Source organism: Acinonyx jubatus, chromosome B4, assembly GCF_027475565.1.
Source record: "Acinonyx jubatus isolate Ajub_Pintada_27869175 chromosome B4, VMU_Ajub_asm_v1.0, whole genome shotgun sequence".
In the NCBI taxonomy this organism is placed as follows: domain Eukaryota; kingdom Metazoa; phylum Chordata; class Mammalia; order Carnivora; family Felidae; genus Acinonyx; species Acinonyx jubatus.
In genome coordinates, this window is record NC_069387.1 from 38803285 (window position 1) to 38830583 (window position 27299).

General features: G+C 36.8%; 1 protein-coding gene across 5 annotated transcripts in view; it reads right to left on the reverse strand.

Moving 5' to 3' along the window:
- Positions 1-27299, reverse strand: part of CB4H12orf4 (chromosome B4 C12orf4 homolog) — a 45802-nt gene that overhangs the window by 16532 nt on the left and 1971 nt on the right. For 2 of the 5 annotated variants that reach the window (XM_015061417.3, XM_053225735.1), the window contains exons 2-9: positions 27079-27273; positions 25272-25417; positions 13174-13355; positions 8446-8545; positions 8226-8347; positions 2765-2871; positions 1970-2167; positions 1005-1133 (exon numbers count right to left, since the gene is read on the reverse strand). In XM_015061417.3, the coding sequence (XP_014916903.1) occupies positions 1005-1133; positions 1970-2167; positions 2765-2871; positions 8226-8347; positions 8446-8545; positions 13174-13355; positions 25272-25417; positions 27079-27256 (1162 nt within the window). In that variant the 5' untranslated portion in view covers positions 27257-27273. Of the gene's footprint in view, positions 1-1004; positions 1134-1969; positions 2168-2764; positions 2872-3987; positions 4135-8225; positions 8348-8445; positions 8546-13173; positions 13356-25271; positions 25418-27078; positions 27274-27299 lie in introns of those variants that run through there. The other 3 variants (XM_015061418.3, XM_027074078.2, XM_027074079.2) reach the window with 3 other exon arrangements.

The window sequence follows — 27299 nt, forward strand, 5'->3', positions numbered from 1 at the left end:
CCAGCCTGTTACATAATATGAAATGTCTGAAAAATAAGAAAAATGGAACTTATGTATATTTCTTATGAATATTACCCTTATATTTAGCTCTTAACTAAACGAACTTATGATGCCAATTTAACTTATAAAGAAACCACTTTTAAAACTTATATTTTTCAATTAAAAAAATAGAATTATTCTGTAATTTGAGTTAAAGATTTTTCTTTTACCTCTATCTTCCCTTAAGTCTACGAATAGAGATCTTACACAGAAAGATGTCGTGAATGTTTTCTATAGTTTTAAAAATAATTTCCCAAAGAGTTAGAAAGGATGTTTAAATTGTGGATAAATATGAAAAAAGCAGGACATAGTTCTGGACATAGTGATTTTTTTAAAGAACAATCAAAAACAATTCTTATAATTGACATCCTGCTACCTAGGAGGAATCAAAGATGAAATGTATAAAAAGTGTGTATTTTGTGCTACTATTAATTCTATGACTTCAAAACATAGTAATTATGTCCATTTTAGAGATATAGAACTCAGACCAAAAGATCACTGGGGCCTCTCTGTGGCTCAGTCGGTTAAGATCCGACTTCAGCTCAGGTCATGATTTCAGGTTCGTGAGTTTGAGCCCTGCATTAGGCTCCCTGCCGTTAGCACAGAGCCTTCTTGGCTTTCCCTTCTCTCTCTGCCCCTTCTCTGCCCCTGTGTGCTCTCTCTCTGTCTCAAAAAAAAATCTTAAGAAAAGAAAATCATCAACTTTACATTGAGTGCCTACCTCAAGTATAATTACAGAATTTAAATTTAAAAAGTTTTTGCTAAGGCTATTAAACAAAATCATGCAAAAAAGAAAATTTAGAACAGAATTCAACCTTCTAAAGATCCTGAGTTTTTTCCTTAATTTCTTTCCTCCACTTTTCCACCAACACAACTTTCTATTTTAACAACGGTCCATATGCTATTAGAGTGCTTAGGGACAAAATACACTGAAAGTGAAACTGAAAAATTTGAGTTTTACTGACCATGTGATTCTTTCAACTTACTCCTTCGTTGGGTTCTAGCATAAAGTACCACCTGCTGGACAACTTCCAGTTGCTCTTCGATCCGGGGAAAATGGAAGTCAGTACATTCTTGGCAAACTGTGGCAAAATCTAAGGGACCCAAAACATTTACAAACTTTTAAAGGTGGGCTATCAAATATTTAGTATTTACTTAAGGATAATGAGAGCTAGCAGAAATAAAATACAAAATTCACAAGAATGATTTCTTATACTTTTCCTTTTAATAATTATGTCTTAAGTTAGGGTATATCAATTTTGTTTGAATCAGAAACTTAATCTCTCTATCACTCAAAAGAGTAAATAATTAATAAACACGGACATTTTTATATAATTCCAAACCTGCTTTAAGTAATAGATACTTTAATCATAATCAAGTCCCCGAAAGTGTTAAAAAATACAAGAAAGTTCTCATATTTATGGTGGGAAATAAACTCTATTCAAGCTTCTTTAAAAAGTTACACAATTCAATATACTTTATATATTTAAAATTTTTTAAAAAATCATAAAAAGTGAGTTTTACAGAGGGAACATAGATTATTACCTAGCACATTTAAGAAATAGGCTATCTAAAAAAAACAAGGAAGAAAGGACAAAAGGATGAGCTAAAATTCACTGAGCCAGGATCTGCTTCTGAACTGAATACATTTACATCTTGATTATTCTTTTTGTTATGCCTTGAAGCAAGAATCCTATAAGAGCATTACTTATGAGATAACACAATTTTAAGAAACAGTAAATATCCTGAAGCACTTTACCCATGCTGAAGTATGACAGAAATCTAAAATAGCCAAGGCTGGGGATGTGTGTTGCTTGGCTACCAGAATACTAGGGTTAACTAAAATTTTTGTTTTTCTATAATCCCTTTCTTTGTAAGAATGGTATTCAAAGGAGAAATTTAACGAAATAAATATGTAATGTTAACCTACCTCTTTTAATACCACTATATGAATTGATTCGATTGTCTACAAGTAAAACCAGGCCACAGAGAGAGGTGGAATAAAGTGACAGTGCAGTCTGGAGTCGATGGAGTTTCACGCCACTTCGGTGATTTCTTTTGTGCTTACAGAAGTCCAGCATATCTGCTCTCAGCAATCTCAAATTATGCATGGTCTTCAACTGGGCTCCTAGGGGGTGGGCAACAGTCCCAGAAAGAAACTTAGACAGCTGCAAAAATCGAGTATAACAGGATGTAAATCTCTATGGCAGGAATTCAGATAAATCTGTGCTACAAATAATTAGAAATAGGTTTTGCAATTTCCCAACCTAATAACTACTAAGATTTCACCTTTATTTTTTTAATTATTTTTTTCAAGTTTATTTATTTATTTCAGGCAGGGAGGAGGAGTAGAGAGGGAGAGAGAGGAGAGAGGAGAGAGGGAGAGAGAGTCTAAGCAGGCTCTGTGCTGTCAGTGTGGAGCCTGACACGGAGCTCGATCTCATGAAGTGTGAGATTGTGACCTGAACCAAAATCAAGAGTCAGACACTTAACTGACTGAGCCACTCAGGCACCTCTCAGATTTCACTTTTCTATTTGTAAAAGATAATATATTAGCGAATACAGAAAGCATACAGCCAACAAACTTCAGGAGCAGGACATTGTTCGTAATTAAAAATAACATGGGTACAATCTACTCATATGCTGGGGATTTTTCTCTTACAACATAAAAAAAAGCTTCAGAAGTTACAATAAATTACGCCTACAAAAAAATGAGTCCACTTACCTAAGTGAATGGTAAAACTTTCTTCCAACTTTCTCTGCTCCTCATAAATCCTTCCATTTGCTTCTACGGATTCTCTGAACTGACTCGGTTGAACTTTAATTTCCTCACTGCAATTAATAAAATTATTCGTATGCTTTTTTCGTCTCTTTGTCAAGAACTTTTCTTGAAGGAAAGAAAGCTTTATAATGAAATGAGGCAAAGTGAAGTCTGTAAGTACCACTTAACTATTCCTAAACTTATCCTTAATCTATGGTAACAAGTAAGAATCATATACACCAACAGGTTTTAAAATTCCTACTTGTTCTTTCATTTCCTCACAGCAAGTAATGCATATTATTCTTTCCAGTCACTGCAATATCAGCTCATATATTACCATTTAGAATTTCTTAGTGGTCTAAGAAAATGATTAAATGAAGTGATTAACTTACTACTTTAAAATGGCATAATGAAAAAATATATAATATATCCTGTATCAGGATTGGCTCTAGGCAAAACTAAAAAAGGTGACGTGATAGAAATAAAAATTGAAAATTAAAAAGTCAAATAAAAGGAATAATAAAAAAATAGAAAGTTCATTTTGATGTATTCATATCCTCTATTTTTTTTAAAACCATTTCCTGCTTTTTTTCCGTCAACAGCCTCCTCCCATTGAAAGACTTCTCTCTTTGCTCTACTCCATTCTTGTATTTGCTGAAAAGGTTTCCATGGAGGCATTCAACAACTGTACAATTGTAAATTCAAATTTCATGGTATGTGGAAGATGATATAAGTCTATAATAGTCATTCTGGACTACATTTTTGGGGTTGTTCCAAACAGTCTCTTAGTCTCACTGATTGACTTCATTAGTATATACGGCAAATTTAAACCTAAAAAATTGATATTAACAAAACATCCTCACTTTAGGATGTGAAAAGCCACAAGAGACTGTTGCTCCCACTCTAACAACAAGAAAAAGCCAGATAATCTATAAAATCATAACTTTCCTGAAATTTGAGGTAACGAGGCAACCAATCAATTCTAAAGTGCAACACACCCCTCAAGGACAGACAGGAGACACAGTTTTCATCTTTGGCAGAGCTTGGTGGAAATGAGTTGCTGCAATGTAAGGAGATAGGAAGAAATGGCTAAAAGTTTAACAATTCTTAAAGGACAAGTGTGGGTTAGCATGTAAATTTAGAATAGCTATGAGCCTCAGGCACAAGGGAAATTTGCATGTACTTACAAAATCTCTTTCATCAGCCTCCACCAGGTGTTTCCAAGAAAACACTGGAGGCTGTGCAGGAGACACGAGAGCCTCCTTTGTGGCACAGGTAGAAATGCTAAGAATGCCCCAAACCCAAGCCCTAGATATATATGGCCTGCACACAACTGAAGCTGGACAAAGACAACGGAGACCTATTTCCCACCCCCAATATGAGCCTAGCATCACATCACAAACAACAATGGTCTACTCCTGAGGGGTAGAGCAACAGCATAGAGACCTCATGCTTGGCACAGGACTGCAAACACTGAAAGCTGAGGATGGAGCAGAATGACAGGGAAAAACCCTCTAGAACCCAAAGCCCCACTCTAAATACAAAGTGGCAGCAGCTTACTATGGTAGAAAATGCAGCCTGCGGTATCATTGAAGGAAAAAACCAAACTCTGCTCAACTGCTGACTAGGTTGGCATGACATTCACAATAATGGCCTGTTCATTTCTGGACATAAATATTATCTACCTTAGTCTCTTCTTTACAAACACACACAATGCCCAGCATTTATCTTTTTAAAAAGAGAGAGAGACACAAAAAAAGCAAGCAAAAGAAACAAATAACCCATTGTCAAGAGATAAAGCAATCAACAAACACAGACTGAGAGATGACCCTGGTACTGGGCCTAAAAGAAAAAGACTTTCAGGGCACCTGGGCTCAGCTGGGTAAGCATCCTATTCTTGATTTCGGCTCAGGTCATGATCTCATGGTTTGTGAGATAAGCCCTGCACTGGACTCTGCACTGACAGCATGGAGGCTGCTTGGGACTCCTCTCTCTCTCTCTCTCTCTCTCTCTCTCTCTCTGCCCCTCCCCTGTGCTTGCTCATGTGTTCCTTGTCTCTCTCTCAAAATAAATTAATTAAAAAAAAAGACTTTCACATAACAATGACCAATATGAAAGATCTACTGGAAAACAACACACAGGATGCACAAAGAATTTCAGCAAAGAGAGAAAAGAAATGAAAGTGCTAGAAATAAAAACATGATACAGATTGATGATCACAGATACCAATTCCTTTGACAGGCTCATAGGCAGACCACCAACTTATTTTATGCTGTCATTACCCAGATGCCAAAACCAAATGAATATATTATAACAAAACTATACACATATATATACACATATACATATACTTGTTCATTATCTTATAGTAGACATATTCACTTATATTTTCATATATAATGTGTATGAAATAATACATTATGACTCATACATATACATTATAACTATAAAATTTCTAGAATACAACTGAGCAATAAAAAGAAAACTACTCACAAATGAAGCAACATGCATAAGTCACAAATGCATTGTAAGTAAAAGAAGCAAGACACCAAACTGCTACATAACGGTTTGATTTTATTGATAAGACATTCTGAAAAGAATAAAAACTTCAGGGACAGAAATCAGAGCAGGTTGACAGGAGAAGGGAAAGAGAAAGGAATGGGTTATAAAAGTATACAAGTGAAATGCTGTATCTTGGTTGCGGTGATGATTTCATGACCAGTTAAGTTTGTCAAAACTCATCAAAATGTAAACTTAAAAGACATAAATTTTAATTTATATAATTTACCCTTCAACAGACTTATTTTTTAAAGAGAGAGAGAGAAAGTGTGAGCAGGGGAGGGGCAGAGAGAGAGGGAGAGAGAAACTCAAGCAGGCTCCATGCCCAGTGTGGAGCCCAATGAGGGGCTTGATCTCACAACTGTGAGATCATGACCTAAGCCTAAATCAAGAGTCGGATGCTTAACCGACTGAGGCACCCCAAGAGAAATAACTTGTTTTTTAATTTTTTTTTAATGTTTATTTATTTTTTTTGAGACAGAGAGAGACAGAGCATGAACGAGGGAGGGTCAGAGAGAGGGAGACAGAATCCGAAACAGGCTCCAGGCTCCGAGCTGTCAGCACAGAGCCCAACGTGGGGCTTGAACCCATGGACCGCGAGATCATGACCTGAGCTGAAGTAGGCTGCTTAACCGACTGAGCCACCCAGGCACCCCGAGAAATAGCTTTTTTAAAAACACAAAAATAATGACTAAAAAAGATACCACTTTAAGCAATTTCTTGTAGGAAATCTATAGGGAATTGTGTTGAAAACAGGTTTCTGCTGCCCAAGGAAACCCCTACTGGAAAGAAAAGCAAACTAACAAAGTCACATTAAAAACAGTTTTCCTAGGAATATTTAGTTTTTAAAAGTAGCACCAGCTAGAAGCCAACAGGTACACAATGGAACTGATTCTATAGATTGAAGTTCTGAAACTATAGTAGCAAAATGAGAGATAATGTTTATAATAAGGGGCTTTCTCAGCTTCCTGAAATCAGTGACTCTCCACTTTTCTGACCAGATAATGTTTATAATAAGGGGCTTTCTCAGCTTCCTGAAATCAGTTGACTCTCCACTTTTCTGACCACAACATACAGTATATACTTTACATTTTGGCTTAATACACACATTTATTTATAGGAAGCTTCATGCATGATGTGCTCTCATATTTTCCACCTATTCTACTCTACTCTCTTCCATTCCAATTCATTCCATTACATTTTATTGTTATTTTTAAAAGTCTGAGTGGAAAGTAAAGAATCTAGAATGATCCTAACAGATTGAAACCAACAGTTTGAGAAACACCATTTACATTACAGTAAAGAGATGTTCCCAACCCATCTTTCCACCCACCCCTCCCTTTGTATTGTGTTAATATTTTTATTTGAAATGAGAACTATAGTCAAATATGTAAAATATGTTAGTGCCAAGGATGCTATCCCATTTCTAATCATAAAAATTGTTTAAGTATTTCTAAGGTGTTGTCTTGGGGAAAATAAGGCAAATGAAATATTATGTATATAGATAAAAGGTGATATAGGTATCAGGTTAAGAGTTTAATGACAATCCATCCACCTGCCTATTTGTCCACCCATCCCATCAATATGTATTGAGTATGTTTTATGTGCCAGTGTTAAGAGCTAGACACTTGGCAACGATCAGGGTATACAACAATAGAAAAAACAAACATGGCTTTTGTCTTCAAAGCAAGAATAGTAGGGGAGACTGACATTATACAAATAAAATGCTATTTCTAACTGTTTATACCAAATAACAGGCAAAAGCTGAGAATAAGATTATTATACTGTACTAAGTACATTTCCAGTTGAATATACTTTAAGATTGGAAAGAAAGAAATTCTCAAACACACAAGTACACAGCCAGGAAATAACACAGGTACTGTAAAAGCTCTAGGGCAATATATGAAATACATCAGGTACTGTACAACTTACAAATTGTAGACAAATTGTAGACAAATAGACTATTTTTGTACCTGGTACATGCTTATATTACTGCATGTATCATTCTATACAGTACTGTTTTATTTATAGGTCAGTCTCTCTAGAATATAAGCTCCACATGGGTAGGCATCTTCTTTGTTTTTCTGCTTAGAGAGTGCTTGGCATTTAAGATGCATTCAATCAATGCATATTGCACTGAACAGAAACCAATTTAAAAAAACAAGAGATACACAGTGCCTGGGTGGCTCAGTTAGTTAAGCATCTGACTCCTGATTCTGACTCAGGTCATGGTCTCTGAGCTGACGGTGTAGAGCCTGCTTGGGATACTCTTTCTCTCCCTCTCTCTCTCTGTCCCTCCCCCACTCACATGTGCATGCATGTGCATGCTCTCACTCTCAATATAAATAAAAACCCCAAGAGGTAGTAGTTGGGGTATTTAGATATACACACCTAAGAGATTTATAGCTAAATTTTAGGGGGGGTAGGAATCACTATTTTAGGCCAACCAATTAACCCCCCTCCCTAAATAATCCACATAAATCCAAATTACACCAAAGGTGTTAGAAGCATAAAATTATCTTGAACTGTCATTGCTAATTTAAAAATATCTACAACTGAAGGGGGACCTGGGTGGTTAGGTCGGTTATACATCCGACTTTGGCTCAGGTCATGATCTCGCAGTTCATTGGTTTGAGCCCCAAGTTGGGCTCTGTGCTGACAGCTCAGAGCCTGGAGACTGCTTCAGATTCTGTGTATCCCTCTCTCTCTGCCCCTCCCCCACTCATGCTCTTTCTCTCTCTCAAAAATAATAAACAGTAAAAAAATTTTTTAAATATCTACAACTAAAAATGTTCAATTTTACAACAAATACAAACTCATACCCACAACGAACTTTCATCTAATAAGAACCATACATGATTAATACCTGAGGGAGCTGTTGTTGGGGTTTTTTAGGTCTTGATGAAGTTTTATCACCCATTCCTGATATTCTTGTTTTTGGATGGCAGTTGATTGTTTTAATTCATTTGACCATTTATTTTCTAAGTCCTAAAAAGAGAGTACACCAAGTGGTTAATTTTTTTACAAAAATAAATAAGCAAAAGAAAACGCAATTGTGTATCTAAAAGTCATTCTACTTCACTTACTTGCTGGGATTCAAAATGCTGAGCAGCCAGTGAATTTACATCTTGATCTGTCAGTGATTTCCCCAATTCCTGCATCACTTTTTCCATTTCAATACCTTGTCTAAAACATAAATAAGAAGATAAAATATGGTCATAAAATCTTTAAGGTATATGGCCACTCCAGAATCACTGAACAATCTCTATGAAGCAAAAATAAAATTTTTATTTTGGGGCGCCTAGGTGGCTCAGTCAGTTAAGCGTCTGATTTCTGCTCACGTCATGATCTCGCAGTTTGTGAGTTCGAGCTCCGCCGCAGGCTCTGTGCTGACAGCTAGGAGCCTGGAGCCTGCTTCAGATTCTGTCTCCCTCTATATCTGTCCCTCCCTGACTCTTTCTCACGCGCACTCTTTCTCTCTCTCAAAAATAAATACACATTAAATTTTTTTTAAATAATAAAAAAAAAAGAAAAGAAGAAATTTATTTTAAAGGAGTATGTCCAGGAATGGCAACTATAATACCAGGAAAGCACTTTGAAGCCTTGGAAATGCAGATGTGGAAATAATGATAAAGTCATATAATACCAACGTCATTTGTACAGCTAAATTTTAATCTAAATTTAACCCATAAGTGAATGTGGTCAAAATCTAGGTAATCTTTCAATTTCTATGGCTAATGTTTAAAGTCAAGACTCCTTTCCATTTGCAGATTTCCTCAAAGATGATACTCTGCAACTCCAGCTTTAACATATTTTCTACTTCTATTTACATGAGTTAAAGTGACTTCAAGGTTTGGAAGTCAGCTTATATAGTATTGCCCAAAGCTACCAATTAGGTTCTAAGAATAAAACCGATATTAAGTCATAAAGCTCTCATTACAGAGGAATATAAGATACATTCTAAAGATATGTTTTAGTTATACCTTCTTCATTTATCTAAATAAACAATATGCATAAATTAAACATGGTTTTCCCACAGGAAAAACTAATCAATGGTGTTAGAAGTTCAGATAACTGAAGTTCCTTATGGGAGAGATGGGTTGTGACCAGCTGCGCCCGAGGGAGCCTTCTGCAGTGCTGGAAATATTCCATTTCTTGATCTGAGTGATGATTATATGGTGTGCGTACTTTAACTGTACACCTACAGTTTGTTGTCTTTTATGTGTGTATATTTTAATAAATAAGTTCATTGAACATTTTCGAATCTAAAAATTATTTTCTAATACAATCATATTTTAAAAGTTTGCTCTAAAATATATTGCAAACACATGTGGAAAGAATAAAGATGTGAACCAAAAGGATTTTACTATCATTCTCATTAATTTAATTGCTCTTAAAAGAGAATTTATACTTACTTATAACAACTGATTAAGACACTTACATGTATATGGTAAATAAAACTCATATATATATTATACATTTATACATTTCTATATATACTTTCTAGTATTAAATATGCAATATCATTTAGTATCCCCCTAATTCTAATGCAGGTGACCCCAGTAACTTTTTGTAACTACTGGGGGCCATGTGCTTGCAAGTAAGATTTTATTTAAAACATAAATAATTGCTAAACATTTATAAATATAAAGTTCGATATAAATAGATTAATATTTTACATTACACATGTTCCCTCTAGTGGATAAAAAGTATCATTGCCATTTTTAAGTTTTAGGGATTCAGTATCTTTAAATATCAATATATGAATATTTTTTAAATATTTATATTTTATATCTGGTTTGCTAACAACAGGAAATTAACAGCGAGGAAAAAAAAGACTAATAAATAATTCAACAAATGAAATTTCATGAACATTTATTTCATTCTAAATGTGTCAGAAATGCAAGTAGCTAATGATACAGTTAATGATACAATATACATTTTCTATGATTAAGATAAAACGAAATTTCATTATATTTCTAGCCATACCTAACTAGATATTGGCTTAGTATGTCAGGTGTGACAATTCTAACAATGTGAACATTATCTTGAAGACATTTAGAAATAAAGGATTATAACAGTCTTGATGCTGTGGTGAGAAATTGTCTTTTTAAGATGTAAAGTGGAATTAAAATGAAGACAGAAATAAGAAAATGTGTCACTTCTGCTCATGAATTGGGTAAGTGAATTGGGTGAACTTCCAGATACCAGTGAATTCCAACTTGCCTTAAGTTACACTGTTCACCTTTACACTATTTACCTACCTCAGGAGGAACACAGCTTGTTTTTCCTTTCCAGCTAACAGTTTGGATATGTGGAGAATAAATTGCAAAGCTGTTGTCAAAATAAATGTATTCCAATATTGTTTATGTTTAGAAAGAAAAAAAGAAAGCAAAACTCTATCAAGAAATTTGTCCAAAGGACATTTCAAAAAATAACATTAACCCAAACAAACTCCTACTAAAAAAACTATTACACAAAAGAAAAAAAATGTATGAAGTATCAGTAAATGCAGATAATTAGTAAGTTAATTCAGCTTCCCAAAAGGTGAAGAATCATGTGGAATAGGAATCTTCTTCTGACTTAGAAAAAAAAAAATACGGAATGCTGGTGGCCAGATATGGGATTTTCTGTGAGGTGTAGTGAGCAGATAGCAAAGTCACAATTCAGAGTAGCTTACCAGCTGAATGAAAGTCCTACTCATAGCTATTGATATGGACTATAGAATACATTGATACTGACTATAGCCAAGCTGGGATTTTTTTTAATATACCTAAATAGGAGAATGAGGATAGTCCCAGAAAACCTGAGAACCAAGAGCAGATTCAGAGTGAGCTGAAGGTTATATTATTTGAAGCCATGGTAGGAAAAAAATGAAATAAATGAAGTTCAACAGAAAGTAATCAATTAGTATTAGGTAATTATACTTTCATATATTTATATAAATTGAATCTATATTTCGTTAATTCTAAAAATATATTTACAGTTTTACTGGCTACATCATAAAAGACTGGGAAAAAAAAAACCATCAAATTTTCATCTCCTTTGGGAGACAGCTTCAACTATCTACCTGATGGCAACTACCTATACTGCAGGTATCCTGTCTATAAAGGAATAAACTGCCTCAAAACAGCTAATTACATACAGAGTAACAAATGTCAAGACATCAAGTTCTTTTCGACAGGGACAGTTCTAATATTTTATTAGATAGGGGGAAAAAAAGGCTGAGTGGTGTAGAATTGTTACAAAAATGTACAAATCTATGCAATACAGTAAAAATGCTGATCTGGTACACAGAAGAGTATTTCTCAGGAAGAATTATTAAATTCAGTTGCTTATGATTTTTGTGTTTTACATATTCTTAACTATGACAATCATCAAAATAACAGTTTATTCTCATCTTGCTAGTCCCAACATTTTCTAATACAAAGCAAATGAGAGCCAGGAGCAAACCAGTATACGTTATTTTAAATTTACTACTTTGGGACAGATTATGAAATTAGTCACACAAAATACATGTGATTTGGTTCTAATATACTTTCACAATCAAGGAAATTTCACATCAGCAACACTGAAAAAATTATCTTAATGCCATGTATACCTGAAGTCTTAAGTATATATTTTAAGGTAATAAATTTTATTAGATTCTGCTAGATCAAAATGGATTATCTAGAAAAAGCATGTCTTGATTATTACATTTTATGAACTGCCAGGAAGCGATCTGGAAAGTCATGTTTTAAAATAAATAATGCTAGCAATTTTTTACTTACTTACTCTGAAGAAAAAAATGAAAGACAAAAAGACTGCTTGCATACTGCTTGCAATGAATTAAAATCTAATTAAAATTTCTTGGAATAAGACTAGTGTTATTTTTTACTTCATGTAAATAAACTTACAAAATGAACTGAGAGAGACCATGAACATAGTAATGGCAGGGTTTTAAAGAGGTTCTGAACAGGGAGAGAGCATTGTACAGTGGTTAAGAGCTTTGGAGTCAGACTCCCTAGTTTCAAATTCCAGCTTGTCCTTAGACAAATTACTTAACTTATTTAAGCCTCAGTTTCCTCATCTGTAAAAGGTGGTAATAATAGGATTCTGGTAAGAATTAAATGAGATAGGGCATCTGTTACTGACTGCATGTTTGTGTCCCCCAATTCATATGTTGAAATCCTAATCCCCAATGTGATATTTGGAGGTGGGGCCTTGGGAAGTACTTACGTTTAGATGAAGCCATGAGGTTGGAGCCTTCATGACAGAATTAGTGTCTAGAGCTCTCTCTCTAAAAGATACGCACCAGGAGGGCACACTGAGGAAAGGCCATGGCAGCACACATCAAGGCATGGTGTAGAAGCAGATGGGTCTGCCAGATACCAAATCTGCTGGCACCTTGATCTTGAACTACCTAGCCTCCAGAACTGGGAGAAATAAATCTCTCTTGTGTAAGCCACCCAGTCTATGGTATTTTGTTATAGCAGTCTGAACGGATTAAGACATCATCTAAAGCACTTTGCACTGTGCCTAGAATAAAGCCTTTGACAAGAGGTGCCTTCAACAAGATGTAAGCTATTCCTCTTACTAGAAATAATATATGAAGCTACCATAATTTATTCAGGTAGATCACTTGAGAAGTTTTATAAACCTATGAGGACTTCCTAGTTGAAATTACAGATTGAAACACACAAAAAACTAATTTCTAATATTAGAGAATTTTTTCTATTTTATTTTTCAATTTTACAATTGAATGAAAATTGTTCTGCAGCCATCATACCTGACAATGTAACATTTAATTATGATAACGCAAGAATCTGAAATACCTCTCTCGTAACTTTTTCAGCTCCACATCTCTTTCACCAATCAGTTCTGAGATACTAACAAAGTAATTATGTTCCAAATTTAGAAGAGTTTCAGAGGCCGGAGAATGGATTAGGTCATGGTATACATCTGCAAAATCTTCATCCCAGCTGGGCTCTTCAGGCCTCGCATGCTCTAATGTGGTCTACAAGATGATACACAGACATTTATGATACGGTAAATCATACGCACATAAATCATGATACAGTATTTTTATTTAATACACTCTAGGTACATATAATATGATTCCATTTTTGTACATCAGACAAGGAGAGAAAGACCTATTTATGTATGTGCATATATGGGTTATATAGGATTATTTTAGTATACAAAAAATATGGGAAGATACAAACTAAGTTGTAATAGCAGTTACCTGGAGGCAGGGATGAGGAGGGGGTGCTAACATGGAGGAAGGGATAGGAGGTACGCACGATGGAAAAAAAACTAAGGATGCTATGATCTCATTTCTGTAAAACTACACACACACACACACACACACACACACACACACACACGAAGGGATGATGAGCAAAACGCTAATGGTGGCAATTTCGCAAGAGTGGCATTTCCGATAATCTTTACTTATATTATAATGTATTATTATAATCAGAAAAAACTACTCATTATAAATAATACATTGCTAAAAAAGGATATACATTTGGAAAATGAGGTTATGTATGTAGTCACCTATTTAGTGATGCAATGACTCTGAAAACCCAATTCATGCATAAGATTTTATATCAAGATAAACATATGTGATTTCCTTATTTTGACCTTTTCTAGTATTTTAGTATTCTTCTTAAAAGGTAAGCATGCTCAAGGGCACCTAGGTGGCTCAGTTGGTTGCGTGTCCGACTTCAGCTCAGGTCATGATCTCACGGTTTGTGAGTTCAAGCCCCGCATCGGGCTCTGTGCTGACAGCTCAGAGCCTGGAGTCTGCTTCAGATTCTGTGTCCCCCCCACTGCCTCTGCCCCTCCTCCACTTGAGCTCTGTCTCTCAAAAATAAATAAATGTTAAAAAAAAAAAAACTTAAAAAAATGTAAGCATGCTTTTAAGATTAGGAAAACAGCAATCAAAATGATAAGGGACCAAGTAAACACTGATAAACAAGAAAAACAGAAACAAGGAGAGGCAAAATGGGGATACCCTCAGCACATGCACAGATACATCCAGGGAAGTATACACACAAATCCAGGGAGGTACAGATTCCTGTCCCAGGGACCTGTGGATATGTCAACACATCAGACAGATACAGCGCTTTATAGGTGAGAAAACTAGCTGATCAGTCCCTTGTCAAAGATCATACAATTTAATGGCAAAGGTGGAAATAACACAAAGAATTCAATATTTTTTCCTTTATTGATCTTTGTAGACAGACATCTGTGAAAAAAGAACAATCTGAATTCTTCCCTTTTCTTACCAATATTAAAAACTAATCAATGACATAACTCCAAGTAATAAATTACCTAAAATAAAACAAATGGACAAATCTCAGAGACAGGTATCTTGAATCCAGTCAATCAATACGTAAAGTTTTCCCCCTTGTTTTCTTTCACCTATATTTCAATCAATTGCCAGATCACGAGGGAAGAATTTAAGGTGATTAAAACATGGATTTCATCTGTTCTAATGACTCTGAAAACTTGAAAGCACATTCTGATAACTGCTGTAGGAATTATAACCAGCCCACATGACTTAAGCTCCATTCAAAATTCACTTCAAGTTCAGGCTAAAATTTTGTAGAAAGGAGCTAGTGAGAGATCGTAGGGATCTGTTTGCCCATACATAATACCGGACATCCAGTCACCCCACTAACCAGATTGGTTACTACAATAACTGGCAACATCAATTTAAAAATCAGCCTAGAGCAAGCCTTATGAATAGGCAGAAACTACCTACATGAGAAACACTAAACAGAGTTTTCCCTTAACCTAACTCATACCACTCCCTCCGGAGAGACCATACTAGAAAGGGAACTGTGACAGGTGAAGGGAATGGGGCACTGAGGAAAGGACTACAGAGAGAAAACTAATGTCCCGGCCATTATTTCTCCACTTCCACCTTCCCACATAAAACTTTGGTGCTGAGTTCATAGACTTCCTCTCATTTCCACCTCCTGTCATCAACCTGAGTCACTTGGATGTCCATGTGGATAACCCAACCCGATGCCCTGCCTTCTTACTTCCCCGAATCCTTGTCTTTACTCAGTCCTCCGCCATTGTCTAACCACTGTCTTGCCAAAATCCTCAACTACCTTGACTCATGTTCTTTCTCTTGCCCACCTAACAAAACTCTAATCTTATTCCTCTTCTTTATGCCTGAAGTTGGGCTATAGAATGCTGCAGCAGAAAAACTACAAAACTGTAAAGTTTATGGTGGCAGACTGGTGTCAGTCTAATCTTTCCCTTCAATGATGCAATGCTATCTTTCTCTGGTCAGTTCTCTCCTCAAACATCCAACTATGTTATCAGTTCCCCACCTCATCTACAAGTGGTCTGTCCTTATTATTTCCCAGATAAAGCAGAAGCAGTTAGAAGAGAATGTCCTCAACTTCCTGCTACCAAAGTAGTACAATTTTCAGAATCTATGTCCACCCTTTCCTTCCTCCTTTCTGCCATAACAGAAGGGTCCTTCTTCCCAGTTAAGATTAACTCTCTACTTGAGTTCTGAATTCTGTACCTTCTAGACTTCCTCTCTGCCACCGTAAATAAATCTTGGACCCTGTGCTCTCATTTTGCAAATGCCTTGTCTCTCTTCTCCATGCAAACAAGCTGCTTGAGTTATCTATTTCCACTCAATCTATTTCCACACTTCCACACATTCTTAAAGTCACTGAAATCTAGTTTTGGCCCCCACCAATCCATTGAAACTGATCTTGCCACAGATAAGATTACCTGATAAACCCAATGGATATTTTTGAGTCTTTTTCTTACTACATTTTCTTGGCAGAATCTGACACTACTGACCATTCCCTCCTTCTTGGCACCTCTCTTTCCTCAACTTTCATGAAACCATAATCTTCTGTCTTCCTTCCACTTCCTGGGCCAGTTCCTCTCTTTCCTTTGCAGGTTCTTCTTCTGCCGTTCATCCTCAAGTGTTAGTGTCTTCATTTACTTGTATATTCACCCATCTTTTTTTTTTTTCTTCCATCCATCTACCCCATCTATCCAACCCATACCAAAGCCCTGTTCTTTTCAGAGACTGGGCTAGGTACCAGAGTTATAACAGAGAAAAAACTAAACATTTCCAAGTGGCTATCCATAAGTAAGAGATACAGATACGTCAATAGATAATTATATACAGGGTTTCATTGGGATTCTGTGCAGGCATCTACTCTTCTCATTCTACACAGTCACCTTGAACAATTTCATTCCTTCTATGACTTCAAAATTCATCTATGTACAAGTGACTCCAAAACCTTTATCTCCAATCCAATAATCTTTCCTGAGTGCCAGGTGTAGATAGCTAAGTGCTTATGAGACATCTCCACATGGATGTCTTGTAAGCACTTCACATGTAATAGATATAAAACTGAAGCCATCACTTTTATGCCAAACCTTGCTTCTCAAGTGAAGGGAGCCACTCTTCTACTGTTCCTCCAGTTGTCCAAGCCAGAAATCTGGGCCAAGTGATCTTTTATCTTTCAAGTCTCAGCTTAAATGTTACCTCCTTAGAGAGGAGATCTCTAACCCCATACAAACAGGTCTTCCCATCCCACTTCTCCCCCTCCTCCTATGATGGTACCCTATTTATTTCCTTTATTACATGTTTATGATTATAATTTATATACTTGTTTATTAACTGTCTTCTTCACTACCATTAGTGAAGGTAACACGGACCAGATTTGTTCTTTTGATATATCTTCAATGCCTAGCACAGGATCCACAACAGTATTTGTTGAATATACAAATGCATGAATGAAAAGTCATTTGTTATCTTCTCTTCAACTCCATTACTGCTATTCCAGACAAACCTTTCATCATTTCTTCCCTAAATACAATAGTCTTCCAACTTATTTGAATTTTTCCCCTTTGCAGTATAAATTCTTTACACTAATGCACTGAACTGATGTTCCTGAAGTGCAAATATGATCATCTCACTCTGCTAAACTCTTTCAAAGCTGCTCATTACCTTTAGCATAAAGACAAAACTCAAGGAAGGGGACTGTCCTCTCCCAAGGCGCCCCTGAGATTGATACTGAGCCCTGGGGCTGGCTCCCTCCCCCACAGGCAGCAGCTCCAGTCTGGAGAAAGTCGAGCAACCCTGAAAACTCTGATATTCACTCCTAAGGCTATTTGCAAAGTAGACACTGGCTCTCTCTGTATTTTTTGTTCCCCAGTCTGTGGTCCAGGGAGGTTTTTCTCTTGTCCAAATACAATCCCACACTGCCACAGCCTCTCTTTCTCTTCCTTTTGTTTCTCTACCAAAGGGGTTCCCCCGCTCCTCTGTGCCTACACCGCCTGTTTTATGTCTCCCAATTCACAAATACACACCTCTGTCCTGCCAGGCTGTCTCTTTCCACCTGTGGATATTTTTCTGTCACTCTATAGCCTGGATTCCTGGTATTCCAAGTGTTCTGACTTCAATACTGCTGTGTTTGAGTTGAGGGTTAAGGGACATTCTGACCCCTCTTTCTCCACCATCTTAACTCACACCCAAATTGGCAAAGAAGTCAAACTTCCAGTTTTCACAGGTGACATGATACTCTACATGGAAAACCCAAAAGACAACAAAAAACTGCTAGAACTGATACATGAATTCAGCAAAGTTACAGGATATAAAATTAATGTACAGAAACAAGTTGCATTTCTATACACCAATAATGAAGCAACAGAAAGAGATATCAAGGAATTGAGCCCATTTACAATTGCACCAAGAACCATAAAATACCTAGGAATAAACCTAACCAATGAGGTAAAAGATATGTGTGCTGAAAACTAAAGGAAGCTTATGAAAGAAATTGAAAAAGACACAAAGAAATGTAAAAACATTCCATACTCATGGATTGGAAGAACAAATATTGTTAAAATATCAATACTACCAAAAGCAATATACACATGCAATGCAATCCCAATCAAAATAGCACCAGCATTCTTCACAGAGCTAGAACAAACAATCCCAAAATCTGTATGGAACCACAAAAGACCCCAAATAGCCAAAGCAATGTTGAAAAAGAAAACCAAAGCTGGAGGCTTCATAATTCTGGACTTCAAGCTATATTACAAAGCTGTTATCATCAAGACAGTATGGTATTGGCACAAAAACAGACTCACAGACCAATGAAATAGAATAGAGAACCGAGAATTTGAACCACAAATATATGGCCAACTAATCTTTGACAAAGCAGGAAAGAGTATCCACTAGAAAAAAGACAAGTCTCTTTGCAAATGGTGCTGGGAGAACTGGACAGCAACATGCAGAAGAAATGAACCTGGACCACTTTCTTACACCATACACAAAAACAAATTCAAAATGGATGAAAGACCTAAATGTGAGACAGGAAACAAAATTCTGGAAAACAGGCAACAACCTCTTTGACATCAGCCACAGCAACCTCTCACCTGACACATCTGCAAAGGCAGGGGAAATAAAAGCAAAAACAAACTATTGGGACCTCATCAAGATAAAAAGCTTCTGCACAATGAAGGAAAAAAATCAACAAAAATAAGAGGCAACCAATGGAATGGGAGAAAATATTTGCAAATGACATACTGGATAAAGGGTTGTATCAAAAATCTGTAAAGAACTTACCAAACTCAACACCCAAAAAACAAATAATCCAGTGAAGAAATGGGCAGGAGACATGAATAGACACTTTTCCAAAGAAGACATCCAAATGGCCAACAGACACATGAAAAGATGCTCAACATTGCTCATTATCAGGGAAATACAAATCAAAACCACACTGAGATACCATCTCACACTGGTCAGAGTGGCTAAAATGAACAACTCAGGAAACAACAGATGTTGGTGAGGATGTGAAAAAACAGGAATCCTCTTGCACTGTTGGTGGGAATGCAAACTGGTGCAGCCACTCTGGAAAACAGTGTGGAGGTTCCTCAAAAAATTAAAAATAGAATTACCCTACAACCCAGCAACAGCACTACTAGGAATTTATCCAAAGGATACAGGAGCGCTGATTTGTGGAGGCTTATGTACCCCAATGTTTATAGCAGCACTTTCAACAATAGCCATATTATGGAAAGAGCCCAAATGTCCATCAACTGATGAATGGATAAAGAAGATGGGATATAATACAATGGAATACTACTTGGCAATGAAAAAGAATGAAATTTTGCCATTTGCAACAACGTGGATGGAACTGGTATTATGCTAAGTGAAATGAGTCAGTCAGAAAAAGACAGATATCATGTTTTCACTCATATGTGGAATTTGAGAAACTTAATAGAAGACCATAGAGGAAGGGAAGGAAAAATAAGTTACAAACAGAAAGGGAGGCAAACCATAAGAGATTTTTGAATATAGAAGACAAACTGAGGGTTGATGGGGGTGGGGAGTTAGGGGGTGGGGAAAATGGGTGATGGGCATTGAGGAGGGCATTGTTGGGATAAGCACTGGGTGTTGTATATAAGTGATGAATCATGGGAATCTAGTCCCGAAGCCAAGACTACACTGTATACATGGTATGTTAACTAACTTGACAATAAATTATTAAAAAAAAAAAAAAAAGACAAAAGTCAAGATGCCTTGTAAGACTCTTTCCTAGCCATTCTGAACTTCTTTCAGTTTTTCTTTAAAAAAAATTAAAAAAAATTTTTTTGAACATTTAATTTTTGAGAGACAGAGCATGAGCAGGGGAGGGGCAGAGAGAGGGAGACACAATCTGGAGCAGGATCCAGGCTCTGAGCTGTCAGTATAGAGCCCAATGTAGGGCTTGAACTCATGAACTGAGAGATCATGACCTGAGTTGAAGTTGGACACTTAACTGACTGAGCTACCCAAGCGCCTGCCCCCCCCCTTTTTTAATGTTTATGGGGGGGGGGGTGCATGAGTGGGGGAGGGGCAGAGAGAAGAGACACAGAATCTGATACAGGCTCCAGGCTCCAAGCTGTCAGCACAGAGCCTGATGTGGAGCTCGAACCCATGAACCGCGATATCGTGACCCAAGCCGAAGTTGGATGCTCAACTGACTTAGCCACCCAGGTGCCCCTCTTCCAGTTTTTTTAATGTGCCATGGGCTCTCTCACCTCCAGGACTTTATGTTTTACCTTCTACCCAGGACATTCTTTCTCCACTCTCCCACCATATACCTTTCACCCACCTATTTCTAACTAATCTTTCAGGTCTTAACTCAGTTTCTCTTTCCTGTGGGAAGCTTTCCTGAAGTTCTGTAGACTAAAATAGGTGTACCTGCTTTGTGCTTTCCTCACACTCTGCCCCCTACCGTAGCACTTAATATATTCCACTCCTTTTAATTTTACATATCTGTCTGCTGTCAGCCTGTAAACTCTATGAAGGTAAGAATTGTGTCTATGTCTATTTTGTTTTTGCTAACCCCAAGTGCCTAACACAGTATCTGATATCTAACAGATGCTCAGTACACATTTGATGAATGGATGAATACAAAGAGACTTAAGAAGAGAATACTGAAATGGAAGATAGGGCACCACCAAAAATAGCCAACTGTACAATTTTGTCAACAGTTTGCTCTGTTTGGCTTTCCTGATCTATCCAGGCTTACTTCCCATTATTTAAAAAATTAATGCAATAGCAAAAGATGCTGCAGTGATTAGGAAAAGCAATATAATAAGATGTTTGGAGGCTGGAAGGAGAACAACATGACCAGCAACTAATCCTGACAGTAGATAAGAAAAGGAAACACAGAATAAAATAGAATTACTGTACAAAGTAGGACTTACAGTCACACACATTTTGGTAGACCATCAGAACCTCCTGTACCAGGTAAGTACATATGAAAGCACAGCTGTGTTATCAGGGGCAATGGTCCCCACTGTGAAAATTCCTTTTATAACAGCAGCATGTTCAGTACATCTGTGCTGTGATAGGACACACAGTCCTCTCTTGCAGCAATGCCTCATGGTATTCCCTACAGGGAATTACTTACATTTATAATGATGACTCAGAGTCAACAAGAAGTTAGAGCTGAATTTTATATACTGTGCTTAAGAAAGCACAAGGAAATGTGTACTACGCTTTTTATTAAAAATTTTTTTGTTTATTTTTTTAGTAATCTCTACACCCAAAATGGGCCTCAAACTCATGACCATGAGATCAAAAGTCACATGCTCTACTGATTGAGCCCACCAGGCACCCTTGTACTACATTTTTTAAAGATCTTTGTCAAAAGGTGATTAATGTAAAAGTCTCATGATTTAAATATCTCCGCAACTGAAATATCTAGTAAATCCATTCACAGTAAATGCAGTTCATTCCTTCATAAACCAAAGTAACTGGTATTACCATAAACATTTGGCCACTTTATCTCTTTATTGATGGTCCAGTTATTCTTCTCAGGTTACTGAAATAGTGTTTACCCATATATGGCAGAGATGCATTAGCCCCCATCTGTCCCGTCCTCTACTCCATTCTGCTTCCACTATCAGAGTCACGCTGTGATCCTTCTGGTCTCCACAGTACCGAGGCTTCTAACCTCTGCAGGCCCTTCGGCAATCTGCAACATAGTTCCCCTTTCATTTTCAGTTCCTTCTTTTTCCTTGCTGATACCCACATTTCTTGAGCTTGTATTGAGCTGTTTGGCTTACAATTTTCACAGCTAGTGACAGCCCAAATACATCCAGTGGGTATAACAATATTTGGGTCTTCTCACTTTCCTGTCAAAACTTACTTTTTTTTTCTTCTTTTTTTACTGTTAGAATTAGCTTATTTTCTCTATCTTTCCTTAATTCTTTAAAAACAGGGGCGCCTGGTTGGCTCAGTCAGTTAAGCATCCTACTTTGGCTCAGGTCATGATCTCACAGTTTGTGGGTTTGAGCCCCGTGGTCAGGCTCTGTGCTGACAGCTCAGAGCCTGGAGCCTGCTTCAGACTGTGTCTCTCTCTCACTCTGCTCCTTCCCTGCTCACACACTCTCTCTCTCAAAAATAAACATAAAAAAATTAAAATTAAAAATAAAAAATAAAAACAAGCAACTATACTTCTAGAAGTTTGGCATTGCTAGAAAGCTGAACTCTATATAACAAGAGGTGCTAGGTATCTACTCAATTTGCACAGGGGGAGAACAGAGTACTTGCTCAGTTGAGGCTTGTTGATTTTAATTCAATGTAAATCTGAACTCTTGTGATTAAATGAGTCAGTATACACTGTTCTTATTTTCTTATATTAATATTACTGTTGTTATGATCATTCACCTGGAAGATAGTCAAATTCCTGTTTTTAGAATGGCTAATGTGCAGAAGAATAAGATTAAACCATAAATTAGTAAATATGGTAATTTTTAAAAATAGTAATATAAATTTCAGGGCACCGAAGTGGCTCAGTCGGTTAAGTGTCTGACTCTCAATTTCAGTTCAGGTCAGGATCTCACAGTTCATGGCACTGAGCCCTGCCTCAGGCTCCACGTTGATAGCACAGAGCCTGCTTAGGATTCTCTCTCTCCCTCTCTGCCCCTCCACCGATCATGCTCTCTCCCTCTCTCTCAAAATAAATAAAAATAAACTTTAAAAAAATAGTAAGATAAACTTCAACACATAAGCCTATTGACTGACCATTGGGAAGTTTTCTCTTTAGTTACACAAAATCAGGGATAGAAGAGGATCTGCTTCCAGATTTTGTATCAAACCAATAGTAATCCTAGTGGAGAGATTGACTGCTTTCTTCAAGAACTCTTGACCACTCATTCCTCCCCTAACTTCCACACATGTTCTCACAGTATTTATCCTAACACTGACTGCACAGTGTTATAGGCTAGAGATTTCTTTGTCTCTTCTTACTAGATTGTAAGCTCCTTGAAGGCAAAGACTTATCCTCAGCTGTGTATCCAACACATTTCAGACATACAAAAAATACAGCTTGAACAAGTTTAGTGGGACTACTCTTTTTATTTCTTTTTTTTCCTTAAAAGTTTTTTTTAAATGTTTATCTTTTTTTGAGAGAGAGAGAGAGAGAGAGAGAGAGAGAGAGAGAGAGAGAGAGAGAGAGAGAAAGAGAGCATGCAAGCGAGGGAGAGGCAGAGAGAGAGGGTCACATAACCTGAAGCAGGCTCCAGGCTCCAAGCTGTCAGCACAGAGCCCGATGCGGGGCTTGGACCCACAAACTGCGAGATCATGACCTAAGTTGAAGTTGGACACTTAGCTGACTGAGCCACCCAAGCGCCCCGAAATTATTCTCTAAAAAAATTTTTTTTTAATATTTATTTTTGAGACAAAGAGACAGAGTGTGAGTAGAGGAGGGGCAGAAAGGGAGGGAGACACAGAATCTGAAACAGGCTCCAGGCTCTGAGCTGTCAGCACAGAGCCCAACGCGGGGCTTGAACTCACGGACCGCGAGATCATGACCTGAGCCGAAGTCGGCCGCTTAACCGACAGCCACCCAGGCGCCCCTCCATATATTTTTTTAATGGAACAATTCTTAACATTTAAAATACTACATGTAAATAGCGTCATCTTTTAAGTAAATTAGGACACCATAATGGGCATGAAGCAAACTGGTTTGAGTAACAAAACATGACCCCATAAAACTGATTTTCAAATTCTCATAGACCACATTACTTACACTGGGATGTAATTCACTCATTATACTTTACAATTATTGAATTTATCTATATACATAGTTGTTTCTGGCTCTCTAACTAAAACAGAAATTTCATTTTGTGTCTGCCTTGTGCACTGTTTTATGTCTGATAGCTGGCACAGCACCTGGCATAGGGTAGGTTCTCAACATACTATACCTCATCAACTCCAAGGTGCATATGTTTTCACATTACCACTCTCAGAAATCAGAATGCATCTTGCACTGATGGTATGTTGTTACCCTATCATAGTGTAAGTGGTCCTGGTGTTCTTTCTCAGTAGTAAAGAAGATAATAGTGTGTGCTATGATCTGTGGCATCTTAAGACTTTATGAAAATAAGATATATTATTTAAATGGAAAATGATGACGTTATGTAACACAATAGTGAGGATAAATGAAAAGACAAAAGTAAATCAAAGCTTAAAAAAAAAAGTAAATCAAAGCTTAAAATGAGCTACCCCTGTTAGTTTAAGGTTGCCAGATAAAATACAGGTTACCTCTGTTAAATTAGAATTTCAGATAAGCAAAGAATAAATTTTATTGTAAGTATGTTCCATATATTAATGGGATGTACTTATACTAAAAAATAATTCATTCTTTGAGATTCTGATTTAATTGGGTGCCCTATATTTTTTTAAATTTATTCTTTTAAAATTTACAAGTTGGCATATAGTGCAACAATGATTTCAGGAGTAGATTCCTTAATGCCCCTTATCCATTTAGCCCATCCCCCCTCCCACAACCCCTCCAGTAACCCTGTTTGTTTCTCCATATTTAAGAGTGTCTTATGTTTTGTCCCCCTCCCTGTTTTTATATTATTTTTGCTTCTCTTCCCTTATATTCATCTGTTTTGTATCTAAATTCCTCATTCAAGTGAAGTCATATGATATTTGTCTCTCTCTAATTTTGCTTAGCATAATACCCTCTAGTTCCATCCATGTAGTTGCAAATGGCAAGATTTCGTTCTTTTTCACTGCCAGGTAATACTCCATTACACACATATACCACATCTTCTTTATCCATTCATCCATCTATGAACATGTGAGTGCCCTGTATTTTTAATCACTAACTCTGCCAACCCTGTGCTGGTTAGAAATACAAAAGTAGTTCCTCTTTTACAAAGGCATTACATAAAGTATTGTGTCATAAGTGCTCACCTGATACAGAAAAGAGGCACATGACCATCAATTTATATTGTACATTATGAAATAAAGTGTTGTATGTAGAGATAAAAGGACTCTACAATTGTTTCAATATTACTTTAGCAATTTAATAATCTTCATCAAAGTCCAGATAATCCCTGAAATTTGCAATCTGATCTATTTTCTCACCTCAGCATAAGCTTTGGCCCATGTACTGGCCAGCTGATGTAAATCAACTTCACCTGATTTCACAGCTTCCAGGGATTCTTCAGCATCTCTATCATAATCTCTGAGGGATTCTTCTTCTATAAACTGGCTCAGAGCTTCTTTTAAGTCTGCAACATGGACAAAAAATACCAACATAAGCAAAATCCAGACATGAACAGGGAACATTTTACTTGGTTAGGTGTTCCAACATGAAATTTTCTTTTATCAAGCTTGCATCTGAAACCAAGCAGGTAAAAGCATATAAAGGAAAATCTACAGATTTTGAGGGTCTGAAGGCTACTGTATTTAAATGAAAAACATTTATATCCTATATAGTTATATTATTTGAAAGAGAAATTGAATGATTAGCATATTAAAACTAATTTAATTGGGATGATCTGTAATTTCAATTTTAGAGACACTACTTAGAGATAATATAATGGAAACAGAACAGGGATAGAAATCAGGATACCTGTGTTCTGGTCTTGACTCTGTCATTATGTTTGTAACTGTAGACCAGTGGTTCTCAATTTTTAGCATGCATCAGAATTCCCTGGAGGGCTTACTGAAATAGACTGCTGCATGCCACCCCCAGAGTGTCTGATTCTACAAGAATGGGGTGAGGCCCAAGAATGTGCATTTGTAACAAGGTTCCAGGTGATGCTGTAGATTCTGATCAGGTAACAGCTTTTGAGAACTACTGCCTTAGGCAAACAATTTAACATTTCAATGCACCAGATTCCTTATTTGTACAATGAGCCTGTGCTAGATAGTTCCTAGGTTTCCTTTTAAGTCTAACTTTTCATGATTCAACATATTCTCAATTTAAAATTTTTTCCTCATCTGTGGATAGAACACAGACCTTTTAAAATGGTTTAATACCGATGGCTATGGGATTGATTTAGATAAGTACAAATTATTCAAAGATTAGTATATCTTCTCTCCCATGACATCTCAGGAACTGAGGACCAGATCATTAAAAGGGCAATGCATTTGGGAATACAGTTCTATATTATAATCAGGGATAGCTGAAATGAATCCACCCAACTAAATTAAGATGTTAAGCATTCTAACCCAGACTTTGTAACTGAGTTTTCATTATATTATTTTTTTTAATTAAGAAAAAATGTTTAATGTTTTATTTTTGACAGAAATAGAGAGGGACAGAGAGAGCAAGCAAGGAGAGGTGCAGAGAGAGAGGGAGACACAGAATCGGAAGCAGGCTCAGGCTCCACACTGTCAGCACAGAGCCCGACGCGGGGCTTTATTAACTCATGAACCCTGAGATCATGACCTAAGCCAAAGTCGGATGCTTAAGAGACTGAGCTACACAGGTGCCCCTTAATTTTTTTAAATATTTATTTATTTTAGAGAGAGAGAGACATGGCATGAGCAGGGGAGGGGCAGAGACAGAAGGAGACACAGAATCTGAAGCAGGCTCCAGGCTCTGAGCTGTTAGCACAGAGCCCGATGAGGGGCCAGAACTCACCAATCGCAAGATCATGACCTGAGATCATGACCTGAGACAAAGCTGGACACTCAACAGACTGAACCATCCAGACACCCCTGTAAATTAATTTTTATACTAAACTGCCTTTTAAACAACTCAAGGGGTACAGAAAAAAACAATAAAACAAAGATCTGGGGAATATTCTTATTCTTGGAAGCAGTTAAACACTTCATATTTTATTGTGGTTTCAAGCTTCTTAGGCTTATTCTTTCTAATATGAAATGTCAGAGGAAAGAGATAATAGGAAAATAAAGTTTTATGACAAAAATCAGTCCTCACCTTTTTCTATAAAGCATGGTAAACTGTGCAGCAGCATCAGACGTCCATGTAAATGACTTGCATTCTCTTGAACAGGAAATTTGAGAGGTACCCTCAGTTCTAAGCATTGAGTTCCTACTTTGAATTTATACACAAATTCCCTCTCTCTGTTGTAGACTCTTTCTCTGGTTTTCTTCATCTTCTTTCGCAGGGTTTCTATAGAACAAACAAACCAAAATCCA